General features: G+C 32.9%; 1 protein-coding gene across 1 annotated transcript; it reads left to right on the top strand.

The window, feature by feature from the left end:
- Nucleotides 1-6,732: 6,732 nt before the first annotated feature.
- LOC126838130 (uncharacterized) lies at nt 6,733-10,461 on the top strand. Its single transcript, XM_050572282.1, has 3 exons — nt 6,733-6,971; nt 8,516-8,542; nt 9,006-10,461. The coding sequence occupies exons 1-3, from the start codon at nt 6,888-6,890 to the stop codon at nt 10,386-10,388; spliced, it is 1,494 nt and encodes a 497-aa protein (XP_050428239.1). The 5' UTR covers nt 6,733-6,887; the 3' UTR covers nt 10,389-10,461.
- The last annotated feature ends 17,105 nt before the right edge of the window (nt 10,462-27,566 follow it).

Raw genomic sequence — 27,566 nt, forward strand, 5'->3', positions numbered from 1 at the left:
GGGGTTAAAGACGAGTTATGTTGGTATAAATCAGCGCAGTTTTGACAGTTTGCCGCAACGGCGTATGGCCAGGAAGTTGATTTTGATTTAAGAGTTGATCACGGCGGCGCCAGCCAGCCAATCACGTCATCGGCGCAATTGTCTGTCACATTTTCACACAATTTATGGGCACTTCGTGATGCTCGTCTCCTAAACCTCCCATCTCTCTTTTGTTTACCCTTCCGTCCGAACCTTAAGCCCCTCTGCCGCCCTCCACTTAAGCCTTGTGTGTATATAATATTTATTTATTATATAAATGCGTCGTTTACGTACAAATCACACACTGGCACAAACGCAAACATATCCGCCGCCAGAACATCCATATTATACGAATACCCGTTCTTATCATTCACAACGGCCAAGACGTTTTTTTTTATAGTATGGAAGTGTAAAAACGATGAATATTATGCATCAGTAAAAGTAGCCACAGTATTATATTTCTGACACACTGAAACCAGAATTCTTGTTGTTTTTCCTCTTCTATCACACCACAACTCAGGGACGTATCAGGACCGGAGAAAGCTGGCGAATGCCCAATGGGCTGTCTTGCTTTAGGTTAAGTGATAAATAAAACGACGATTACGATGGTCCACATTTGGTCTCTATAACCCTATAATATAAATACAGTCGCGTGGAGTATACATAAGCGCAGATAATAGGGCAGACTACATAGGTTTTGTAAACAGTTATCTCAAGTTATCTCGTTTAAAACAACCAAAAAAAAAAAAATGTAATTTAGCGACCATTCAATGGCAAAATTAAAAAATCACTATTTCATTAATTTCAGACCCAACCCAAGGAGTGCGTTGAGAGACGCTGGTCCAATGGACCACAAGAAAGTAAGTAGTAGTGTAAGTACTAAATTTACTACAGTGATATTATATTAACTACCGTACAGCGTATAATGTGCGGATTCAGGTATGACAGGCGCAGGCGACGAGCGGGCAAAACAGCTTATTTTCAGCTGCATTTATATATATATATATATACCCTGGAAGACGTTTTGCAACCGACTGACGGGTGCATGTGTGTGTGTGATTACACGTTAGCTGCCTCCGAGTGATTTAGGCGATACCGAAGATCCGAGCACAAATCTTTCAGACGGGAGAGAGACACGCGGATGGCAATAAATATAAAGCACACACTCACATATACACAGATAGTCACTTACACGCTGGCGTAGCGTGCGCCAAGTCGGGTTCATATGGTACGCATTTTTATTTTTTTTTTCCTCTTTTGTCCACCCCCCCCCCCCCTCTATATGTAGCTTAAGTGCGCACCTCTCTGCCGCCAATCGGACCGACACCCGTCAGGGCGACCGTATGCTCGCCATAAGTTTCGCCTTATCGAACCTCACGGATCCGAAAAAAAAAACCCCGGCACTGTCGACCACAATTTACACACTCCATATAGGCGGCAAATGTTACTGGGATCTCGTTTATGCTGCTGCTGCTGGATATTTTATGTACCGGAAGCCGACAAGACACGACCTAGTGCATATAATATAACGTCGGCCGACCAACGTACAAGAGAGTTCACAATAACTGAACTTGTACCGGCTCAGTGGTAGTATAATAGCTAACAATGATTAGCGGTATCTTTTTATCATCGTCGGTCCACGGTCAGAAGGAAACGCTTTTATAATAACACCACAAGTTTGTGCTTTTACATGAATATATAATATACTAAAGATAGGTACCGACCTGCTTCCCCGGCAGACACCACAACCTCGAAATCGGCAAGCGAACGCGTTAAAGTCTTTCGTTTTGTCGACCATTCTGACCGACGCGAAACCTCTACTTAGTATCTTAACTATTGTCATTTTGGAGCCAGTGTAATCAAGAAACTGGTCGGACAAACTGGAGTGCTTTGAAATCTATTTTGGCCAAGAAGCTAATGTGGGGGCTGTGTCGTCATACCACAGATTAAATAAAACCAGACAGTGCATTTAAGCCAAATTAGAGTGCCGAAAATGTTGTACACGCTATTTACAATAATAACGTAAACTGATAAGAATTACTGATAACAAGTAGTTGATTAACGGAGATTGCTGGTGATAATATTGTAGTTGTTCGATACAATCAATTTGACCATACTGTAGAACAGAAGAATTTTTTTTTTCATTTGTTTACATTTTTCAATTTTTTTAGAGGGCACTATATGGTTTTTTTAATCTATGGTCATACCTTCAGTTTTAGGACTTCGCAGATCTGAGCATAATAACGTTTGTTGGTACTTAAGTACAGATAAAAATTAGTTTGCTAATTTATGACAGGCGGAGGTGTAAACCCGTAACTTTCTTCTGTTATAATGAGGAATATCAGTTTGCAGTTGCTTGCCTCCTCACTTGTGTGTTCTAAAGATCATACGTTATTGAAACCAATACAATATGCTTACTTTAACTTTTGATTGTTTAATAAATACTAAAGATATTAACGGCTAGATATTTAAAAATTGTGAACGCTAATAATATGACCTTAAATAGTTACATCTGTGTTATATAGTTTAAATCTATTACAAAATATCTAAAAACGAAGGAGCATCGATGATAGTAATGACGGTTTATAATACAAATTTAATTAAAAATGTATTGGAAATTGACATGTTATGATTAAAAAAAACTGTGTTAAATTTAACCCAATTAGTTAGGATTTTGTATGGATACTTAAAAGTGTGTACCTTTTAAATGATAACTGCGTTATTTATAATTCAATATCAAATTATTAAACGGAATCGGTCTTGTTCTTATTGGTACTTTCCAACGAAAATAATGATAATATAATACATTTTGTCCGTATAGAGTTCACGTTTTAGGTTCATTTGGTCTTAACATAAAATCTCATTTATGATTCCAGCGCGAAAAAAAAATCCAAAGTTCAAGAAAACCATAACGGCGCAAAACTTAGAAACACGTGTAGGTACTAGGTACACAATGAGTTTTCGTTAAAGTAAGTTAAATTAAGTCACTTTAAGAAACTCCGACTCGACATTCCTTTTAATTAAATCCTGTGGTTTTTTTTTTTTGTCATGTTACTAGTGCACAATACACATGCATGTTGGCTGTAGATACTCAGCAAAAAGGTAACACATAATTCAAATTTAATTATATACTATTTGTGTTATCATTGTATAGGTGTAATAACAATAATCGAGTGAAATCTAATAAGAATACAAATAGACCATAAAAAAAGAACTTAGTATTACAGTTAAGTAACATTAGTTCTTCATGGCACACATATGACATTACCTTTATTTATACAAATTTTTTGTCAAGTATAATTGACAAGTTTTTTTTCGTTTACACCATAGGTTAGGTTAGGATGATTTTTAAGAACTCAGAGCCGTTTGTTTGCATTTCTTGTTTCTTTTCAATCATTCGAAAAAATGGAAAATTTAATTTAATTTTTCATGCATAACATAGTAGGACAAGTTGTGTATCTCAGATGTATTATGCAAGGTAATCGTGGAATTTAAGTTAGAGCTAGTAGTATAAAATAGTATGACGTTTAAAGACACAGGCAAAATTCAAGACACAAGATTTATATGGTTTAAGAATATTAGAATTAACAATTATTTTAATTGAAAAAAGCTCAAACAATTTATTTTTAATTTGTTTAATATATGTATTTTCTTGACAAGCTCTATCTATGGGAGAGTTAGAGATAAGGAATAAAATATTAGATATTACAAAAGTAACAAAAAGTACCAGTGTCCTATACTTGTATATTAAAACATATCCATGTTCCAATGTACTTTTGTGCAGCGGAGGTCATGTGCCCACTTTTTTCCATTTCAATTACCGTATTTACTCGATTTTTTTTTTAAATCAAGAAAGTAAAAATAACTTAATGAAGAGAGAGAGAGGTTGAGAGGTTTGGCTTGTCAGCTCTACAGTTTGTATGGCACAGAATGAAATGTATATAGAGTATTATGCTACATTATAAATTCCGAATAAAATGTTTTATTTAGATGAATTCCGGTTAATAACTGTTATTTACTGCATTATTAGGTACAAAAATAGTTTAGATCAGCGCATTTTTTCCTGGCTGTGTGCGACTCGAGGAACTAGAGCGTTTAGAAGGTGTCCTCCACTGACCACTGCCGCGCCTACACATCCGTTGATTGCTTCCGGTCGGTTGGCAGCAGCAGGGGTAGGTATATCGGTCGATTATCTCGGAGCTGTGCGTGTGTGTAATACTGCAATGAAGGACCAGACGGTACAGATAGGGGATAGGGTAAGAGTGTAGGACGCGAAAAAGTCATAATTAAAACCCACTGGGATCGCGGACCACTCTATTAGTTCTCGAACCGGTGCCAGAACCTTTTCATTTAATCCGACTGGACATCATTTAAACGAAAACTTTTCCATCCGTTTTAAAACCACCGTGTGTGTGTGTGTGTTGATTGCTCGGACTTTTACCAAAAGACTATTCTGCAGTTTCCCCCCCAGGCTCCTTGAAAGCACCGGCTCCTCTCTCCTTGCCACGCATCTTTATTTGGCGTTTATATGTATTTATATATATATAGATAGATAAATACACTGCCGTTGGAGCTGTATCTAATTATCCACGTACGAATCTCACGGCCGGGCAAATGAGCCCCCAAGGTTTCATCCCTTTGCCGGCACAAACTTTTCTCGGCCTGAATCGAAAATCGCCGGTTATTCACGTGCCTTATGTTATTCTTAACAACCCAAAAACAATCGTGATGATTAGCCGTTTCCCATTTCTCCGTTTGACGTATAAACTATATTAGTTTTGGTTAAAACGCCCAGTTAGTCTTGAACATCACCGTTGTGTGTCAATAGTGTGCATTTGTATTGTACATTTAAATTTGTCTTTTTCTCTTAAAAATTATGAAAATATTAAAGTTTTTCTTTTTGATTTGCTAAACATTTTCAATGGTCGATAACCAGTTTTGAATGAATAGTTTTAAAGGGTCCTTACCCCTAAGTAATTTAAAAGGGTTGAATAAATAGGCATTTAAACAATTTTTATTTAACTGTTCAATAATGTGTTTTTGTTTAAACATTTAATACCGCACGGTAAAAAATACATAGTTGGTTCAACTAAAACTATGGTTATATAAGGACACAATACATTTCTACTTGGAATAACTAAATAAATAGTTAGCCAAACTAAATGAATGGTTGTTTTAACAGAAAATTTAGTTGGCCCAATTATTTATTTAGTTATTCCAACTAGAAATGTAGTGTGTCTCTATTTTAACCATAATTTTAAATAATATAGATAACCCAGTAATTTGTCCTGTGCAAATGCAAATGCAAGAACATTTTACATACATTTAAAATCAAAGTCACGAATACAATTTTTTGTTTTAAAACAAATATAATTTAAGAAAATTCAGAGTTGAGCATTATTTAAGTAATTTTTTTATTCGAATGACCGTCGAATAATTGTTAATGGTTAAAACTTTTATTAAGTTACAAAACAAATTTAGGTAGTACACATTTTAGGTCACAATTTTGCCCAGTTAAAATATTTGGTAGCGTCAGGCTACCAAGGCAAATAATTTGTTATTTGTGTATTGTCATAGCTGTATCGAAAAACAAAATATGTATAGTATATGTTATAACTGTCAACTAATGCCATCGATTTTCGACTGTTTATAAAAATCTCACAAATTTCGACAATTGTTACTCTAACAGTAGTAAATATCAACAAAAAAAGTGTCAATTACTAATCGTTAGAAATCGCTCTAAATTTCCAGCAAATTATCCTTTATCTAAAAAGGCAATCTAATGTATATGTTACCATTTATGTAACAAAAGTCGATTACACTGAAAAATACTGGAAAAAAGTACAAAAAAAGCCAGTACAGTGGGGTTGGGGTATAGTGGAACCGACCATATTGAGCTCACGTGTCTAGAGGAATTATTTTAACTGAAAGTAGTAAAATCGCATTCAAATAAACGATGCCTCGATGCGTACCAGTGGATACCTATATGTAAAAGCATTAACAATAATGTACATAAAATTGAATTGTTACACAAATTTTTAGTATTAAGGTGGAGACGGTTAGGGCTGGTCGTCTGAACTGTCCGGTTTATGTGTAATCATAAAATATTTTGTTCAAGTATGGTTTATTTTATATTTCAGATCTAAGGTTGTCCATATTTTACTATGCTTTATTCTCTCTGTACTCATTACAGTTCGACAAATAAAACAGATATTAAACTAGAAATGATAAAGCGATAGGTGTATAATACTCTAATTAATCATAATACTTTTTATCGTGAAAAAAAGATAAAAAAGAAACTAAACAAATTTACTTAAGTCAGCTCAACGGTTCGACGGTTTAGGAGATCCAACCACATAAGAAATTATAATAAAAATACATCATAGTAAAAACTATTGCATCTATTGTTATTTATTTCTAGTATATAATATACATTAACGTTTTCTTTTTCTAGCTACATGTAAAATTCGCCGCAAAAAGAGATGCCATTCGATTTTGCAAGCTACAGTAAAAAAAAACCCGTAACCAGCTGTACAAATATTAAAATACATTTTCAAAATTTTGCATTAATCTTCTTAACCAGACGGTTTTTTACAAAATATTATTTATGTTGTGTGTATTGAAACATAACCAACCATAACTGATTCTTGTACGTATATAAGAATTTGAAAAATATAAGTTTAAGCAATAATATTATACAGTTTGATGAAAACACTATACTCACTTCATAGTTCATACTATACTGTTATTGTCAAGTTGATGTTTTTTTTTTTATTTTACTAAGGCCGTCTGTATTTTAAAGAAGGCATCAAAATTCCGTTTAGTACTGTGCCTATCCTTCACTTCACTGTTTGTTTCTTAGTGAAAAAATGATTTGGGAAATTACATTTTTGTTGGCGTGTTTTAACGTTTTAATAACATCACAAAGTGGTGGCCCAGTTTTTCCAGGAGAGGTAATTATAGTCAACTAATGTCTTTAAATTGTTTTTGTTAGTAGGCACAAATACTATTTTATATTTATTGTGTACAAAAGTCAGTAGGAGTTCCGCCAACGGTCTCTCAAAAAATTGATGTTTTTCGCACAAAAAAAAAATCGTGTCGACTGATCAATATACTTTTGTGGCGGTCATATTAGATCAACGCTTTTCCCTTACCAGATATCTGGTTATAAAATCATAGTGTCATGTGACGTCCTGGTTTTTGTTTACTTGCCAAGTAATCCATCTGTATTCATATCGTCTTTGGTTCACACTGCTAACAATATGTATAGTTTTTCAATCGAATTTCAAATGATAACTCAAAAAAGCTAATGACATTAATAACTAAAAATATTTTACTCAAACTAAATGCGAGCATGTCAAATCATAATTATTTTACCCCAATAAATGCTCTAAAAATATGCTAATATGCCTTCAAAGTAATGGGCCTATGATATTTACTGAATAGTTTTTTTTTGTTAAAAATAAGTTATTGATTTAAATTTTTATAAGCGATAGTCTGATTTTACTGTTCTGCACCAAGGAAAAAGCAAGTTTATAAAATAATAGTTTTAACTGGTTGTGCTTCTATTTTCCAAAAATTATTTAACAAAATCCATTAAAATTAATAGTTAAAAAACAAAAAATTAGTTTACATTCCAGAATTAACTAATATAAACATTTTAATAAAACCAATCTTTAAATCTGTGTTATTCCAATAATTATTAAGATATGTTTTTTTTTTTTAAATATGACTTTCTTAATAGTGCAACATTTACAAAATTGAATTTGAATTATTTGTTTTACAACACAATTGAAATAGGAACACTTGGAACAAGTGTATTACATGATTTTTGTGCGGTCGTTAAAAATTATGCCGACGATAGACATGACGGATTCTGTCTTTGACGACAATGACTGTAGACTTCTTACGACCGAATGCAACGTTAAAGAAGAATGTTTAAAGTTTAAACAATAAAAAAACGTCCGTTTAAATATTTACCTTTTTGTCGGGTCTCGTAGGTTCAGACATAAACATTGAAACATACGTAGACCATTACCAAAATCAAAATGTATCCATGCAAGAAAACGTATTAGCGTTCTATATACTTATAAAACAAATTTGAAATCAGTTAGGTAGACACTTCATAGAGTATGAATAGTAAAATAAAAAAAAATTTTTATCAACCATTATAAAATTGCAATATGCATAGATTTTCTATTCATATTAATCGTTCAAAATGTTGACATAACTTAAGTTTACTAATAATTTAAAAATTGATAATTATTATAACATCAACAACGGTATTATCACAGAGCGTTGCATGACAACATATCTAACAATGTCTAAGTTTTCTAACCCTCGTGCCAGCGCAATGTTTTTGCAGATTCGTAAAAGCCGAATTGATTTAAAAATATTATCAAAAAAAGAAGTTTACATTAATGTAGATTTGTTCTATATTATGTTCAATGAAATAATATACAAATAATACAAATTTAAAAAAATTACCTATTTCTAGAGTTCACGTTCCGGCGAAATTCCAAAGGTAAAAAAAACAAGCAATTAACAATTATTATAATAAATTTATGATTTTAAAATCAACACTTTGAAACAATATTTTTAGCTTGAAACGTAGAAGGTATTTTTAATCGATTGATAATATTTTATTTTATATGTTTTTGGCTATTTTCTAAAAGATAATTGAAATAAAAAAAATTACTGTAAATTAAAAGTGATATGCAGAGTTATTTGAAAAATAAAAAAGATTCGAGTAACTACTAGGTAAATTCACATTTAGAAATTATTGTCTAGAACAATCAAAAGAATTTTCAAAAAATGAATGCAGAACTAACTTAAATATACATTTTTCATGCAATCGACGTTTGAATAATGTTTTGTCTCAATAATGATTTAGAAAAAGTTTTTTTAAATGAAATATAACTGCTTTTATACATTACAATTTTCAAAATTTGATTTGATTCGTTTGTTTTATAACACACTTGAAATAGGAATACTTGGAACCATTGTATCACAAGGATGTTGTTGGGCCGTTAAGTGAAATACCGACGTTAGACATGTCGGAGGTTGCCTTTAACGACAAGGACTATCACTTTCTTACGACCGAATGCAAGGTTGACGAAGACTGTTTGAACAATAAAAAAGCATCCGTCGAAAAGTATCACCAAAGAATGCAAGCGATCCAGTGTGTTAATGGGTTGTATGTTTTGAATGTTTTGGATGAACTAAAATCAATCATGGTCGGTCTGAAAAATAACAGCACTTCAATTTCTTCACTTCAAGAGACAGTCGAGGAATATAAATTTTATATGTCCAGCATTCTAACACTTTTACACATTGCAAAATCGGACCCATACGCATGGCAAATCGAGATGTTTACTTTTTTGTCGGGACTCGCAGATTCGGACGTTAACATTAAATCATACGTGGATCATTTCGAAAGTCTCAGCGTATCCATGCGAAATACCATATTAGTGTTCGTTAACCGATGTGTCCAGCACAGCTATTTAATGTCGCTGGACAACAGAACAGCAGAGAAGCCGGTATTCCGATTTATTGAATCTGTGTACAAAGATTTTGAAGTGATAGCCATCCCCAGACTATTATATACAGTACCGAATCTCATGTTACAGTATCTGTATCCGGAGGACGATTTCATATTTGATTGGTCGGAGTTCGAAATCAAACTTGATACGAGTAATGTCAATCGTGAGATGAGGACACAACTCGGGTTTTACTGTCCGCAGAATTTGGTTCATGAATGGCAATTGGATCCGATCGGCGGTAATAAGTACAATGTGCTGATTGCTAAATACATCCACTTAAGGCTTGAGTACGTAGCATGGTTCCACTTATACTTATACCGCACCTTACTGGACCGAGAGCTTGACGGACCCCTACAAAACCCTTTCTTAAAAAAAACATTGATCAAATTATGGATAACACTCGCCCCTTATCTTAAATGTGTCTTGAGATATGTTGGGTTTAACGAAAACATCTACTGGTCTGCAATGAATATTATGATGGTCGACTTTAAGAAGATTAGCAAAGAGGAACTCGCGGCACGGGAAAAGTATACGAGAAATTATTTTTGTCAATCTGTAGAGGATTTAGGGCTCGCTAGTGCATCCGACATTAATCAGCAATTGAAGAAAGTATCAATTCCAAAAGATTACCGTTTAATGTACATTAGAATCGTAACTAATGTCTCAAGGACAGACCAATACTGTTCTGATATAATAACTGCATCACAACCAAGTAGAGGCGAATATCGTCCATTAAAATTCAACACATTATATTTCAAAGAAAGATATATTCGTATATTATTAAACGCTGAAGGAAATGAAAACTTTGTGATGCGTGAGAAAATTTGAAAATGAAAAATAAATATTAATTCAAATAAATATAAAATTTATAATTTTCTTATGCGCTTGACACTCATGTATTTTCATTATAACCTCTTTAAAATATAAATATGTGTTTAAATATTAATAGTATTTCATAAAATATGTATTATATTTCTATAATTGAATAATATAATATACATAGTTGGGTGTTATTAAGATAATTTGTTGTCAATCTGTTTTTTATATAGTTCATGGTTTATACTGCTAAAAATGTTTATAGTGATAATTTCAAATAGCTCATGACATCAATTTTTGAAATTAATTCTTTTAAACTTAATACGAGCGCAATGTTTTTGATAATAGGCATTAGAAGAATTACTAATTGAAAAAAACATTTTCTGCAAAATAGTTTTGAAATGTTAAAAAATTATATTTCCATGTCATTCCATAATTATTTTAGACGTTGACTTATAATATATTTATAGATACTATTTTACGATTAGGAGGGGAGAAAACCGCTATTTATCAAGGGGTAAACGATAGGCAATACTGGTCAAAATTTTGTCTAGTAACCATTGTAATTTTGTATTATTTATTATTTTATTAAATATTATAATGTGAGTAACATTACACAGATCACTGCAAAAAAAAAATATCGGAAAGATTATAAAAGAACTATATCTACGTATGTTTGAATACATTTTACACAATATTTAACACTAAAAAATATTAATAAAAAAAAAAAATTATAATAATAATTGATTTATTTTATTAATAATTTCGCGACTGAGAAACTGACATTATAAGTTACACTCCTTCAAATGGAGTTTCATTTATTTCGCAATAACGATCAAAAGGCTTCCATCAAAGATGATCTATGCAACTAGATATGAGACGACGATAGATGCAATGTTCTCACTTACCTTAAGAACGTGTATTCAAAACTGTTGACATATTTTAGTTATCAGAGACCAACTGTCACCATTATTCCATTAAAACCATATGCTAATGTTATAGAAATAAAATTATTATTTTGTCGACAAAACTGATTTTTGATTTAGCTATCGGAAAGTGAGTTAGATTTATTAGAAAATACCATTTAAAAGTAAAAATATAATACGATATGCTATATGGTATATTGGTAATTTGACATAAAAAAAATCTTGACGTATAAGGGGCTAAAACAAAATGTAAAATTCAAATTTTAATTCTTAATGACCCAAAACCCCTAAAATTATTTTAATAGTAAAATAAAAAATAATTTATTCGTAAAAATAGGATTGATTAAAAAAATTTTAGTAGATTTGTTCCAAATTTAGTTCAATAAAATAATATACAAATAATGCAATAAAAAAACCTTTCTATTTCTAGAGTTCAAGTTCCAGCGAGATTCCACAAGTAAAGAAAACAATCAATTTACTATTATTATAATGGACTTTAAATTTTAAAAAATATTTTTAGCTTGAACAGTAAAAGTTATTTTTAATCAATTGATAATGTTTTATTTGAAATTTGTTTGGCTAATTCCTAAAAGAATAATTGCATAAAACAATTGCTTTAAATTAAAATATAGAACACTCTGTGAGTTGTGCAAATATTTATTTGAATAATAAAAGAGTATAAAGCCACTATCAGTTAAATTTACATTTAAAAGATGTCTAGTTCAATAACAAAAAATTATTGTATTTACTATTTACTATAACCTAATTTTACTGTTTTTGCACCAAAATTTAGATAACATTTAAAATTTTCCTAAAAATATTATATTATAATTTGATTTGATTCATTTGTTTTACAACAAAACTAAAATAGGAATACTTGGAACGATTGTATAACAAGGATGTTGTTCCGCCGTTAAGTGAAATACCGACGTTAGACATGTCGGAGTTTGCCTTTAACGACAAGGACTATCACTTTCTTACGACCGAATGCAACGTTGACAAAGACTGTTTGGATAATAAAAAAGTGTCCGTCAAAAAGTACCACCAGAAAATACAGGCAATACAATGTGTTAACGGGTTGTATGTTTTGAATGTTTTGGATGAACTAAAATCAATCATGGTCGGTCTGAAAAATAACAGCACTTCAATTTCTTCACTTCAAGAAACCGTCGAGGAATATAAATTGTATATGTCCAGCATGTTGACCCTGCTAAACCTGACACAATGGGACGCTTACACTTGGCAAATCAAGATGTTTACTTTTTTGTCGGGACTCGCAGATTCGGACGTTAACATTAAATCATACGTGGATCATTTCGAAAGTCTCAGCGTATCCATGCGAAATACCATATTAGTGTTCGTTAACCGATGTGTCCAGCACAGCTATTTAATGTCGCTGGACAACAGAACAGCAGAGAAGCCTGTATTCCGATTTATTGAATCTGTGTACAAAGATTTTGAAGTGATAGCCATCCCCAGACTATTATATACAGTACCGAATCTCATGTTACAGCATCTGTATCCACTTGACGATTTCATTTTTGATTGGTCAACGTTGGAAATCCAACTTGATACGAGTAATATCAATCGTGAGATAAGGACACAACTCGGGTTTTACTGTCCGCAGAATTTGGTTCATGAATGGCAATTGGATCCGATCGGCGGTAATAAGTACAATGTGCTGATTGCTAAATACATCTACTTAAGGGCTGAGTACATAGCTTGGTTCCACTTATACTTATTCCACACATTACTGGACCGACAACTTGACGTAACCGTAAAAAACTCAAACTATAAAGGACGACTGATCGGTATGTGGAGTAAGCTCGCCCCTGCTCTGAAACGTTTATTGAGATATTTTGGATGTAATGAAAATATCTACTGGTCTGCATTAAGCATTCTGATGGTCGACTTTAAGAGAATTAGCAAAGATGAACTCGCGGCACGGGAAAAGTATACGAGAAATTATTTTTGCCAATCTGTAGCGGATTTAGGACTCGCCAGTGCATCCGACATGGATCGACAATTGCAGAAATTAGATATTCCAAAAGATTACTCTCTAATGTACAAAAGTATCCAAGTTAATGTCAAAAGAACAGACCAATTTTGTTATGATCTATCAATTGCATCACATCCAGGTAGAGGCGGATATATTCGTACATTAGCGTCTGCTAAAGGAAATGAGAACTTTGTTACGCGTTAGAAGATTTTAAAATTAAAAATAAATAATAATTAACAATAAAATATAAATAATAATTTTCTTTTGTGATTGACACGCATGTATTTCCATTATAACCTCTTTCAAATATAAATATTTGTTTAAAATATAACAATAGTATTTTATAAATAATTTATTATGTTTATATAATTGAAAAATATAATATACATACTTGGGCAATATTAAAAAAATTAAATAATTTTTTTATTTAAATGACCGTCGAATAATTTTCGAATTGTAATTATTCAGATAAAAAAAAAATCTATTAAATGATTTGTTCCTAGTTTTTTTGAAAATTGTATTATTCTTAGACTAGTTATTTTTATAAAGGGACCATTCGATCAAAGTAATCTGAGTACAATTAACCTTGAAAACATAAACAGACTAATTTTGTCCATACAACAAATTTTAGGGATTCTTAGAAGTTAGTTAATTATTTAATGTCATATCATTTTAAACGGTTGCAAGTGTACTTTAATATTTTCACGACTTAAATCTGAGTTATATTATCTTGGGTACTCATAATTAGAACGTTTGGAAGGCTAAACTCCACACGAGCTGATGCAAGAACAATAACAGTTCGGGCTACCGGGGAAGGAGAGGGGAGAAACTAATTAATGCGTGCGTGGATTATTTTATTATTATTATAGGTAACAACAGAGTGATCGTAGCATAATATTATTATAAGATGCTCGTAGATATCAATATAAGATGCTTGTAGACTGCGAATTCTAGTGGTGGCTATAAAACAATATGTGATTAACTCTGCAGCTGATAATAGTAACCGCTGCTTATAATAATTTAAAAATAAACATTAAATATGTATATGCATATGCATTACAACTGTCGAGGACACGGCCGGTAAACAATCCGAACCGGAGGCACGATCACCACGCATTACAAAAGAGATAAGTCGGATTAAAAAAATATAGGCAAGTAAGTACAAAAGTTGAATCTAGATCATTGTCATATTATACTATTGTCGATACATAATGTGGGCTCGTTGGCGCGGTGGCCACTGACGACAATAACAATCCTTTCATAATAACAACATGTCGGGGTACGGTTTTGTTTTTTCTCACAGCCCACAACGAGGATATATATTGTTCACCGGTATCGTTATATGATAATTGCACGCGCTTGTAAATTTCTAGATAATATACTATAATATTGTAATATGCTCAATAAAATGCAAATAAATAATAGGTATACATTAAGATCATTTTTTTTTTTTTTTTAATCGTTCGTTAAGAATATTTTTTATACACGACAAGCACGACAATGATAATTTGTTTGTGTTGTCGCAACTCTATAAAGTTATATATAATAATATGCTACTTTCAACGGCACAGTATATTATTTTTTTATAGTGTAACGTTGTATTGACTTAGCCGATCGCCGTGGAATGACGCAATTTTACTTTGTTGATTGACTTGAAGAGCTTGTCTTGAATAGGAAAAAATTTACTACACATTAGTAGCGAGAAGACGGACGTTTGTCTTAGTTTTAATATAATAACATATACATACATACAGGTAGATTTCCTACCCATGCGGTAAGGTCAGGTTAGGTATATTATAAATTTGATTATGAAAAAAAGTCTGTGTGTGTGTAACATCTTGTGAACGCTTAATTTTCAATGTCCTCTTAAACTATAAGAGCGATAGTTAATTCCGAGCTCAATAGATAGAGCTTGTCAAGAAAATACAAAATATGAGCAAATATTAAGCAAATTAAAAATAAATTATTTAGATTTGTTACAATTAAAAAAAATTGTCCACTTTAGCTAAATTTGTCTTTAAACCAAGATCCAACCAGATCTCTGAAACCAATTAATGGATTTTGTTATTTAGGGTCATAACTCTTATTGAAATCGCCTTGGCATGTAGAAGTGCTTTGAAGAGTTTCAGAAATGTATCTAATATAGTTCATTCGCTATAGGGCTTTAAAGTTGTACATCAGAGTAACACATTTCCCCCCCCCCTCCCCTAAATTTTCATAATTTACTTTAATAACAGTTGCATAACAAATAAAATCAACCCAAATTATTTAATCTAAAACCGAAATAAGATTGAATTCTAATTAAATGTAATATTCAACGTGAACCACAATATAGTTGCAATGTAATCAAACCATATTTTTTGGTGTCAAAGCCTAAAAACGCTTTGAGATGTCATTGGGAAACCCGAGAACACCTCAATGATACTAATTTATACCTAAATCAATACTCAAGTGATGCCTTCACTTTTACGGTCATCTTGGCGGGTGTAGGTAGTTGGTTTATTTAATTTTTTTATCACACTTGTCCGTTTACCTCATAAAGGTTAAGTACGTGTCACAGTCAGGGCGTACAAGCCCATATGAGATAGGCGGTCAAACGTTAAAACGAAATGGGTTAGGCAGCAACAGGGACTTTAATTTTCCTCGTCAACGGGTTTTCTCAAAGCACGGGCGCCTATAGTATGCGCGACCTCTGCACATCATAATATTGGAAGAAGTGTAAGTGGCTCCTCTCGATAACATAATATAGCTTATGATAAAAATAATCATATTATCACTATCCACGTCTACGCCTCGAGTTGTTGAATGGGCAAAGTCGGACAGCTCGAGAACCCTAAAATATACATAGCAAGTACCGCAATAGCATTGTTATATGTAAGCCTATCGGCAAGTCGAAGAAACGGAGTGAGAACCGGGAGCGCAAATCTAAAGTCTTTTGGTCGACGTTTTATAACGTTAAATTCAAATTTCAAAACTTCTATTGGTGCCTACAGTCTTTCGAAAAAATTATCATGAGAATTTCATATACATAATAAGTTATTTTCGTAAATTGTTTAATAAGTCAGATGAAATCAATTCAAAAATTGTCTATAGATAACTGGATTGGTTAACCAGAGCGAGTTTTAAAGTCCTTAAAGGTTAATTTATTAGGTAAGAAGTCTTCCTTAAAATTGAAAATAAGACCTAATAATAACACGGTCAACCGGTATCCGCAAAATAGATTTACGGACGAGCAACCCTAATCGTTTTTACCCTAATACTAAAAATATAATTTCAAGCACATTATTGACATTACTGTTAGTTTTGCTACAGATACGCGTCGAAGAGTTTATTTGAAAGCGATTCCATTACTTTCAGTTAAAATAATTTCTACATGCCTAGTGTGACCTTTCCCGTTTCCGCTATGCCACCACCCTACTGTAGTTGCTTTTGTAAGGTTTAATTCAACCCTTAGAAGGTAGAGGGTTTTTTTATCATTACGTTATAATAGAGTATGAAATCCAAAATAAACCGTTCTGGAAGTACTAACAGCTGTTTGCGTTGATTTGGAAAACACAAATACTGTATAAAATCTCACTAAGTTGAGTATAAGGCGGTTGAGGATTTTTGGAAAAGGATCCGCCACTGTTCGTCCTGTCAGGTTAGAGACGCGGTGCCTTCGTCGTCGAGTGATCATATAATAATATTGTACTATATCTTATTTTTTTTTCTTCTTCTTCTTCCCGTGCTACCGGTAAACCCGCAACCTCCCAAAGTTTATATATATATACGGGAGCCGAGACGTTTTAATGAAATATTAACGGCTTTAAAACAATCTCGGTTCGACGGCGCCGAAACTGCGGTGTTTGCCAATGATTTATTAAATCAATTTTCTTTGCCGAACCCTCGGAGAGCTTTATATATGTATAAAAAAAAAACAAATAAACCCAAAACGCAATATTATGTATGTTTTTGCTTGTGTGCGCGAGCCAAACAACTGTTTTACAGTAGTTTTATGCATATTGTATGTATATAAGAATATATTATGATGTATAGACGATAGTTACCGGACCCCGGTGTAGGAAGTTGTTGTACCGGTGTTGTTTTATGTAATATTATTGCAGTATAAAAACGTGAGGGGGGTAAAGGGGAAGGGGAGAGGGAGAGAGGGTAGGTGGTTGCTGTGAGCTGGCGTCTTTCGGACGACGCGATAATTATTGTTATTCGTTTGGGAAATAAACACGCAAAACAAACTATATACGAAATTAATATTATCCGAATACGAGAAAAGGTTTTAATTGAAATTTATCGAGCACTATAAAGCAGCCCCGTGTAGCGCCCGGTAAACGGTTCTGTCGTTACATTACAATACAGTGTATTGTTATGTTGGTGTAGATTTGTTTCGTCCTCGGTTTTTTTTTTTTTTGTTTTTTTGGCACGGATACACGACTAAAGCGTGGCCAATCATCGTTGACCGTAAACTGAAAAAAAACTACAGAAAATCGGAGGTCTTTTTTTTGCCTCCTCTTATAGAGACTTGGTATAGGTTGTATGAATCTAAACTGTACGACCGCGTTGTGTTTGTGTGTGTGACGCCAAATTTTTAACTTACTGTACATACATTACAATAATCGTAAAAAACCAGGAGCCAGCCGGTGTATTTATTATTATTATTTTTTGTTCCGGGTCTCGTAACAATTCGACACGAAGCAAGCTGCCAAAGTCGCCCTTTTTCTGCCTTTCGTTAGGAGGAAAAAAATAATATTATACATTATTATTATTATTATTATTGTATACAGTTTTTTTTTTTTTTGCGATGACGAAATTCGCCTCAGTCGCCGTCTTTGTCTCTGCGCCCCGTTGTATATACACACACACCGTTTGGCAGACGTTCAAAATCGTGTTAACGTTAAATTGTCAGATTTTATTATTGTTTATGTTGATGAGATGTTTTGGCCCCAAAAGTGCTGCGCCGCATAGCCGCCAACCGTCGAGTTATTTACCCCGGATAACCGTTGTCTGCACAGATATTATCTATGTGTGAGTGTGTGTGTTTGAGAGTATAATGTGGTTTTCCCATTATGCGACAAAACATGTCGGCTTTGATTTAATATAATATTATATACGATTATTTTTTCGTACTTGTTCTTCGGCTATATAGAAATGTAAAGCACCGGCCGGATGTGTGTGTAATATAACAGAACTTTTATCGCATACAATAATAATTGGTTTAGTCAATTGTCGAGAAATTATACCGACTATAATAATATATACATATTACTGTTATAACAACGTTGTTATCTCTTTAACCACACCCGTTTTCCTAGTTGATGAATGTCATCTTATTGTTTGGGGCGATAATAATTTTCCCAGTACCACCTACTCGAGACACTTACGAAATGGCATATGCCATTTTACTGCAAAACGTACTCGACCGGAAAATCCAATCATAATATAATATGATAATATGTTACCGAGCCATTTAGTTAGTCGTTATTTAATCACAGTATAATAATGTACATGCATTGACCATTGACCTAAGTTGTATGAATTTTTCGTTAGTTTAAGGACCCACGTTACACCGAATCAACGTCGCCTATTCACTATTGTAGCTTAATTGCCTATACAGTGCGCCGTCTTCAACAATTTAGCTGCAATTCAGTGTAATGGTACCTATATGTATATGTTAAACGATTAAATCATATTATTTTGGTTGCATTCTATTAATCGTACATTAGTGGACACATAAATACTTTATTATTACTAACTGATACGGTTCAAGAATGCACAGATTTACACAAATATAAACGTATATTATTGAGTATGTTATTACTGTAAACAAACAGCTGAATAAGTAATTGTTAAACAGCTAGTAATAAAATTGTATTTTAATGAACAGTCCATACAAACGTCATTATTCAATACGGTTTCCTTATTGGCCTTTTTACATTAAAATATTAGTATAAAGTGATAATATTTTACTTTATTTATCACTTTTCAATTAAACTTAATTTTTCAAAATACTTAAAAATAACTCACAATACATAAGCTTCTCTAAATCCTATATGAACATAAACGGTAACCAACTGTGTGGCTTAGCCAAAATATTAAGCACTAACCTTGTACAAAAATCTAAACGTACCATATCAAAAGCTAATTTTTATGTCTCCATTCTTACCTTTCACCCTGATTTAAAAATCTCTACTGTAAACGAAGCAGCGACATTATACACTAAAAGAGCTCTAATTTCTGTCTAGCAAATGACAAGAATCCATTAATCTGGGATGTCTCTTTCAATTTTATTACTGGTTACCCTAAAACACGTCTTAAAAGATGGTGGTGTCGCGACCTACTTTCTGATAAAAACAAAAATTGTCTTTACCTTTAATCATAAATTGTATTTGATTTAATCCATTTTGAACAACGCTATATAAATTCACGTTGAAGTACCTCCGCTGGGAGATCACTTCACTCGGTCTTGTCACGTTATAATAATATTACATATACATTATATTTTTTAAAAATAATAATTGTAACAGATTGTATGAATAATAAATAAATATTGAAAAAAAAAAAATACTTCAACGTCTGAACAAAATAACTTTGTGTGCTCTTTCTTCGAATTCGGTCAGACATAATATACTAGTACTTAATAAAGTAAACAAAAATGACTTTCACTACAAAAAAAAAATTAGACACTCCTTAGCGTATACTTGTATATTTTGATAACAAATTCATCTTTAGTTGTGGCTGTTTGGTAGATCTAAAACTGAAGATGAATATGGCGCTATGAGTACTACATATTATCTAATATGGGAGTTACCTTTTAGTTAGTAATTGTCACGTTGTAAAAATCTATTATATTCTACTCTGATAATTATTGGCTTAAATGTAAGCACTTATAAGCAAAATAAAGATGCTACACGACGAAGATCATAAACCATAGGCTTGTTGTCCATCCTTATTAGCACTCTACAGTATAATGCGACCAGTTCTCTAAAAGCAACGTGAAAAAAATACTAAAACAAAAAATAATAAGGTATGGTTGGTTAACTAAAAATTATGTTTCATTCGAGCTCGGGCTACCTCCATAACATTTTTTTTTAAAAATCAGTCAAATTATGTAACACAATGTAATATATATATTTTACGGTTAGAATAATAATAGAGTGTTCGTTAACAAAGTTCGTTAATCGTCTCGAGCGAACCGCCTACAGTTTGTTATTAGTTCATAAAAATGACAATTACTCAGGATGTAAACGGTTGGGTAGTACACTTTTATTATATGTCCATGATTAATGACTCTGATGCGCCCAAACAACAAGATTTGCCGTTAAACGAGACTGGCCCTCCCCCCTCCTATCCCCCCTCCTTCCCCTGTGCCCAGATAATTATTGCGGTCTTTTGATCTTTACGAGTGTGGTGTGTTCGCTTTTTTGTTCTTAGCTCGTTGCCGCCAAGTAATTAATGTTGTTTGTCGATTGGGTCTTCCGGAAACAAAAATTTGCACAAGAACCGAGACACAAATAAGTTTTACTCGTTTTTCATTGCCGTTCGTTGTATCGGGTGCGATTATTTTATTATTAACAGCTGCCTTTTGTACGTTTTCTTTTTATCGATTTCGAGTGACAAATACGTTGTCTATATTTGTTGCGGCAATGCGTGCGTTAAGTATAATATGTTTAAATATATATATTTTGTAAGTAAGCCACGGATAATAAAAAAAATATATATATATATATATGTAGTCAAAACTTTATGGAGGAATTGAAAATTGCCTAAAGTTGAAAAAAATATTCCATACACCTTTCCTATAAAACGACAATAATATTGTACTGAAATAATTGTATTATAATAATATTGACAAACGGCATAAATAATACAAAAAGTAAATACTAACTTGTTACCTTAACTTTTAAATACAAATACTACTCACAGAATGTTTAAAATAATAATCAATATGTATTTTATAGTTATAATAATATTTATTCTCAGACACATAAACACTGAAATAATAACAGTGTAGTGATATATTTTTGTCACGTATAATTATACAAAAAATTAATAATAAATTTACAAACAATTTTATACTAACCCAAATCGAAATCGGCCGTAATGCATTGACAATATACATTATTATTGAATTCAAAATTACTTGCATGTTTTTCAATTTACATTTTATTGCGACAAAAATTAATAATATTATATTTCGTTATTGTAAACTACAGTATAATAATATAGACAGTAGAGAAGATTAATTGCATACAGCTAGATAAACACATTGAACATTGGGACGTTTAGTGTATACTCTTCTCGGGTGTACTGTATAATTATTTTGTACTCCATCGTTAACTGTGATCGATAAAAAAAAGAAAAAATGGATATTGTTTATATTATTACAGAATTGTTTAAGCCACTGTCGTGTACGGTCATTCGGTTTGTCTGCTAACGGCCGTCGTCGGCTAGAACACAAAATACTATAAGCACTACAATATTAGATATAGGTATATTCTATAAAATATCCATCCATTTTTTCCCCATAGAAACGTTGTACCTACCTATTACTTCAATGCAAATTATGCGAATGCCATAACGTTTGTTTTACAAGCGATGCCCATAAGTCCGACCTATACACTGAACGTTTATACATATTGTACACTATAACATGCATGCGGTTTACCATCATAATAATATATTGTATACTGTTTAATTAATGAAAGAGTCACGTTTGTGTATTAAAAAAAATATTTATGCAAATTAATCGCTATCGTATAATATTAAATATATATATATGTATTATAATATTATTTCCGTTTGTTAAGAACCGTGTAAGCAATATTATTCCACGACTACAGCTACTGCCGGCCGTTAAAATAGTATACCTAACCGGACCGATGTGTACCTACAAGAAACTTGAGAGTTTTTCTTTTATACTTCTGATTTCCATGTACAGATACGGGACATAATATGCTAATTCGATCTATAGCTGCTATAGTAGATAGACCTACCAACTCGACCATGTCCTTCAATGCTTTTTTTTTCACTACTAGTTTTATATCTATCACACACAGCTACTGTCGGTAGTCCGTGCTTGAAAAAAAAAACGATCGTCATTTGTTACATATTAACCCGTATCGACAGCTGGTGTCGGCGACAATGGTGTTTACAATTTATGAATAATATTTTGGTATCCGTCACAAGATGTTCATCTAGACTTTTATGATAGCGAGAAGACATCATACTCGACAACGCAATGATAATGTTATGTCGTGGCCCAGCTATTACTCATTGCGGTAGCGGGTTAAATCCATCCAGTAGCATCTTAAGTTTTTATTCAGTGAGGGATTCAATTCCCTATCTATCTCGTGTGAAGAGTTAGTAGTTGGTCGAACAATGAGTGTACACGTTATTAAATACAGCTGAAATGAATGTTAAATGAAAACGTGTAAATAAAATATGCTTGTAATGGATATGTCGAGTTTACCCTACCCGTAGACCTATAAACATATGGCTGATAGAGATATCCGAGGATCAACGATGTTAGACAGAGAAAGTTTGAAGATCTCATTGGGAAAACAGTTATAACATAATATAATATAATGAAACAATACTGATGTTGAATTACCATTGCAGATATGATAAAATATCAGGATATCTGTGAATCTTTTTTTTTCGGTAGGTAATGTATGATGAAAATAATTATATATTTTGGCCTAATCCAACAAATAATTCAATTTTAACCCTTAAATTAGTTTTTTCTTATTTTCCAATGTCTTTTCAACTTTTATTAAAAAAACAAAAACGGGAAACGGTAACTAAATACTAAACAAGCGATTACGCGTTAGGTATTTTTAGTTTATATATTATAATATTATAATAGACGGTCATTTTTTTTTCTTTCGTTTTAATATTATCACTAAACGCACGTTGCAGGGAAGATGTTTTTTTGGCCAAGGCGCGCACCAGTGTGTATCTATAATAATATATCAAAAGCCAAGAAGAACTTAGCAACACTCTGTCAGCGAGTCACATAATACACGGCTTGTCGACGACGACTGCCGGTGACTGATATGTAGTTGTTCGAGAAAAGTCGTCTCGGCCGGGTTATCAGATTCGTCGAGATTTTGATTTGTGTGTAGACAAAAATAACCGTCGTCGCTGTTTTATGACATTTTTATTTTTATATTCCTCAGCGAACGGCACGGATACACAACGACGGCGCGGCGTGGCTAATTAATTGCCGGTAATCGACTCGGTCGGATTGGGTTACATACTACACCAAACCGTAGCGCGTTTCTCCGTTTAGAATATTGTAGTATATTTTATTTTTTATTTTTACCGTGTTCAACACCCGGATAACCGTTTATACATATGTGCAGCGGGCACTGTTGTATGTGACAAATGAAGTAGAAACGTCTGAATAATGAAGTCCCGTCAACCGCCCCCTCGCCTCGCCTTCGAATAATATTGTGTCCCGGCGACGCACAGGTCAGAATAATGTCAGATATTATAATTATTATTTGTGTACACCGACGTCGCAGTGCATACCGTATTATCCGTGTGTAGTGTATACGAGCATAAATTATTATTATTATTTTTTTTTTTAAAACATTATTATTAATGTGATAAAAACACCGGGCGCGCAATTATTAAGTCGTCTTGCCCCCACTCGGCCGGGTCACGGGTGTCCCGGGCGACCGCTTGACATATTATCTTGTGACCGTCTCGGCCTCGGCGATCAAACACTAAACCGTCGCTCTCTTTTTAGCGCCCTACTACGATATTCATACCATCGAAAAACTCAATAGACAATGAGGTGATGCAATACTTTAGCGACTATTTTTAAATTTACCTAACATTGTGTGAGTTGTGCCTTTGAAATTTCCTTTGACATTCAATTTTATTGTACAAACGCTGGCTGCAGCAATAAAAGTCATACATGGTGTACAGCGATAGCAGACTTACTGAATTCTTAGAGCTGATGTATATTTTATTGAGCTACGGTTTACGAAAAGGGCCAATAATACTATTTTCCATCGAGATAATTTTGTAACTAATTAAGTTAAAAGACGACGTTGCAGTCTTAGACCTTAGTATTATATTATATTATGAGTAACGAACAAAGTACAGCACCCGTTTCATAAAATAAAAACAGTAAATGTCCTTATAGTAAGGGGAAAATGTAAAAAAAGAATTAAACGAAGTAATCAAGGAGGCATTCTTTGAGGACTTTTAACACAAATTGATACTTCTTTTTCTTATAGTTTGTTAAACACTACACCGTATAATCAAATATACAGATTAATAGATCGAATGAAAATAAGATAATTTAAAAATAATAATATAATAACTGATAAGCCGTAAACGAATAATTGATAACACGGTCAAAAATGTTCTTAAATGGTAATAACAACAAGACAATAGGAATCCTTAGAGTTTTTTCATTTTGTAATATAAGATCAATATGAGTTTGGTCGATGTTAAACGCAAAGTTACCTACATATATATATATATATAATTATAAAACGTGTCGTCGCGGAACTTGAGTCTTTCGATAATATGAATTATTATTTGTGTGTATATATATATTTTTTTTTTAAGACTGCCGGTGCCGTATCGACGATAGGGAAAATGGAAAAATTATTTACATTCCATAAAAGTCAAACGGGCGTTATCTCGAAAATGTCAACGCGCGTGATTTGTGATTTCAACAAAAAAAAAACCGCTCCGTGATTTCTCGTATCTTTTTTATATGTTTTATTGCCACCCCCATCCCCTCCCTCCCACGTCCAGCTTCCCTTTTCCTGTCGCCGACGTTTTACCTACCGACGTTTCCAAGAAAATAATGATTTATTAATAATTGTTTTCTGTACGATTTCTCCCCTTTCAAATTTCACGTACGCGTGATCCCGCCGCCGCCCTTTGTCGTTCACCGCAGTTATACTTATATATATTATTATATGTATAAGGACTATATGTGCCTTGTGTGTATTTTTTTTCATCAAAATCATTTATTCGTTTTCATCGGTGCGCAACACAGAGTGAAACTGTACTGGGATGTAACATTTATTTCAATAATGTCTTGTGATCAGCAATGAAGTAATCAATAGAAAGCGACCTACGGTGTGATCACTTTAATTGGTAAAATAAATACTTCTTTTATAATAGTTGTCGAACACTGTACAGTATAATCCCCCCATCGACTACACGGATCATTGAGTAAATTATAATTTCATAATAATATGATAATGTGATAATGCCTATTTCGTGATCTTGGCTTTACCATCTGTCATTCACTAAGTCCTAATGTTCATATCGGAAAAAGCCTGTTGTACATCTGTAGCCGACCGTAGATTTGTAGCTAATATGACATTTTTAAGAAACTTCTGTCCAACAATATTGATTTTCCATTCCTACTTTCTAAACTTAATATTAATTACTAATTACAAACGTAATGCACCAATATACCGCATTATGTCTATTGCCAATCCTTTTTCCTTATGTTCTTAATCGTTTTCTTTGTACTAAGTTTAACCATATATTTTATTTACCTTATTTTTCATTAAATTATTATGTAATATTTAGCAACAGTTTTAACATGTTTAAAATTATTTTGTAAAATACTTTCTGATGTATTTGTCGTTTCATTTCTGGCTGATATGTTGTACAATAACAGTTTGATTACTATTAATAGTTTCGCTGAAATCATTTTTGTTGTACTTTTTGCGTTTATTCTATAAGAATTACATTTTTTTGCCTAGAAAATGTCACAGATGTTGTGTGGGAAAATGTTGGCCACAGTCGTCAGTCACCAACATGCAGCAAGCATTAGACTACGCCGAAGACGCCGGCTTGTCATCTCAGAGATACTTGGTAAGATTAAGCCGTTGTTCAAGAAGGGAAGAAGAGCTTCTGGTTAACACTCTTGTTCCAAATGAGTTGCAGGCCGAGGCCTTGCCAGAAATTGCTGGAGATCTAAACCCAATCGAGGTGGACATGAACAGTTTGAAAGCTGCGGTGTGGAGAACCAAACCGAATAAAGCACCTGGACTTGAAAATGGTGAGGATCGCGTGGCCGATAGTTGCTGGAAAATTTGTCGACTTGGTCAAGGACATATTTTCCGCACACAAGTTCCCTAATCCTTGGAAACAGGCTAACTTGAGTGTTATCAGAAAAGCTTATGACAACGACCCAACTGTACCAAAATCCTATAGACCAATAAGTCTCCTGTCAACCCTATTGAAAGCTGTGGAGTTTAAAATGTGTGCAAAAATTAACATTGAGTATATATTTAAGTTAAGACAAATGTCTGTCTTCCCACTATTGTGGGAATTGTGCATTCTGTTGTTTCCTATTTACAACAAGTTATCAACATCACATTTATTTTTTTATCTCAATTACCATACTTACTTGATAGTTGATTTTTTTTTAAATATACAAATGATACTATTCTGGATTCGTACTGCGATGAATACAGTACATGCCAAACTATAAGCAAATATTGTAAACGTTGATGTAACAGTATTGCAATAATTGTTACTGTTGTAAAGACCCGGATGATATATATATCAAAAGGGACGTTACGCTCACTAAAATACCGTCTCAAACCGCTTGGAATATAATATTCGAACGTTAATATACACACTGTATTATACGATATGGTTTTGTGGCAAATAAATTCGTACACTGTTTTTATGCCGCACCAATATAAAGTTTGTTTCTGACGCTTTTCCTTCAACGTATCTTCCGACGACTACAAAATATATATATATATAGCGAAATACGGTTTGAATTTTCAAAAAACTGTAGAATTTTTATTCTTTTTTAACCAGTGTCGTTACAAACATCCAACCCTGGTTTTGATACGTCACGTGCTAAATCAAAACAGATATTCTCAACTAGACCGTGAACGGCGTCTACAATCAAAACGTTTAAATGTACACAACATAAAAAGCTGAAAAAAACATAAAATATTAAGCTTATACGACCGACTGGGCTGATAAAAAAACCTGATTCATAACCATTTTTTTTATACTATAACTAGGTACTATCCTAGTGAAAACGGACGCTTTGGACAAAAAAATCATCAAAGTACACAAGTTAGTGCGACAACATTTTCTTAACCAGCTAATCACACATTCCTTACTTCGAAGGAAAGATTGATTAATTTCTCTTATTTTTTTTTTTTTTTGAGGTGTCACATCAAGATTTAATTTTAATTTTTAACTGTACACGTTTTATTTCATAAACACTCCGATCTGCTTTTTTGTAAGTTATAACACACA

This window comes from Adelges cooleyi, unplaced genomic scaffold (assembly GCF_023614345.1).
Source record: "Adelges cooleyi isolate 19-005CV unplaced genomic scaffold, UGA_ACOO_1.1 ACOO_flye_CR_arks_rails_tigmint_CR_PRNA_30, whole genome shotgun sequence".
NCBI classification, from domain to species: Eukaryota; Metazoa; Arthropoda; class Insecta; order Hemiptera; family Adelgidae; genus Adelges; species Adelges cooleyi.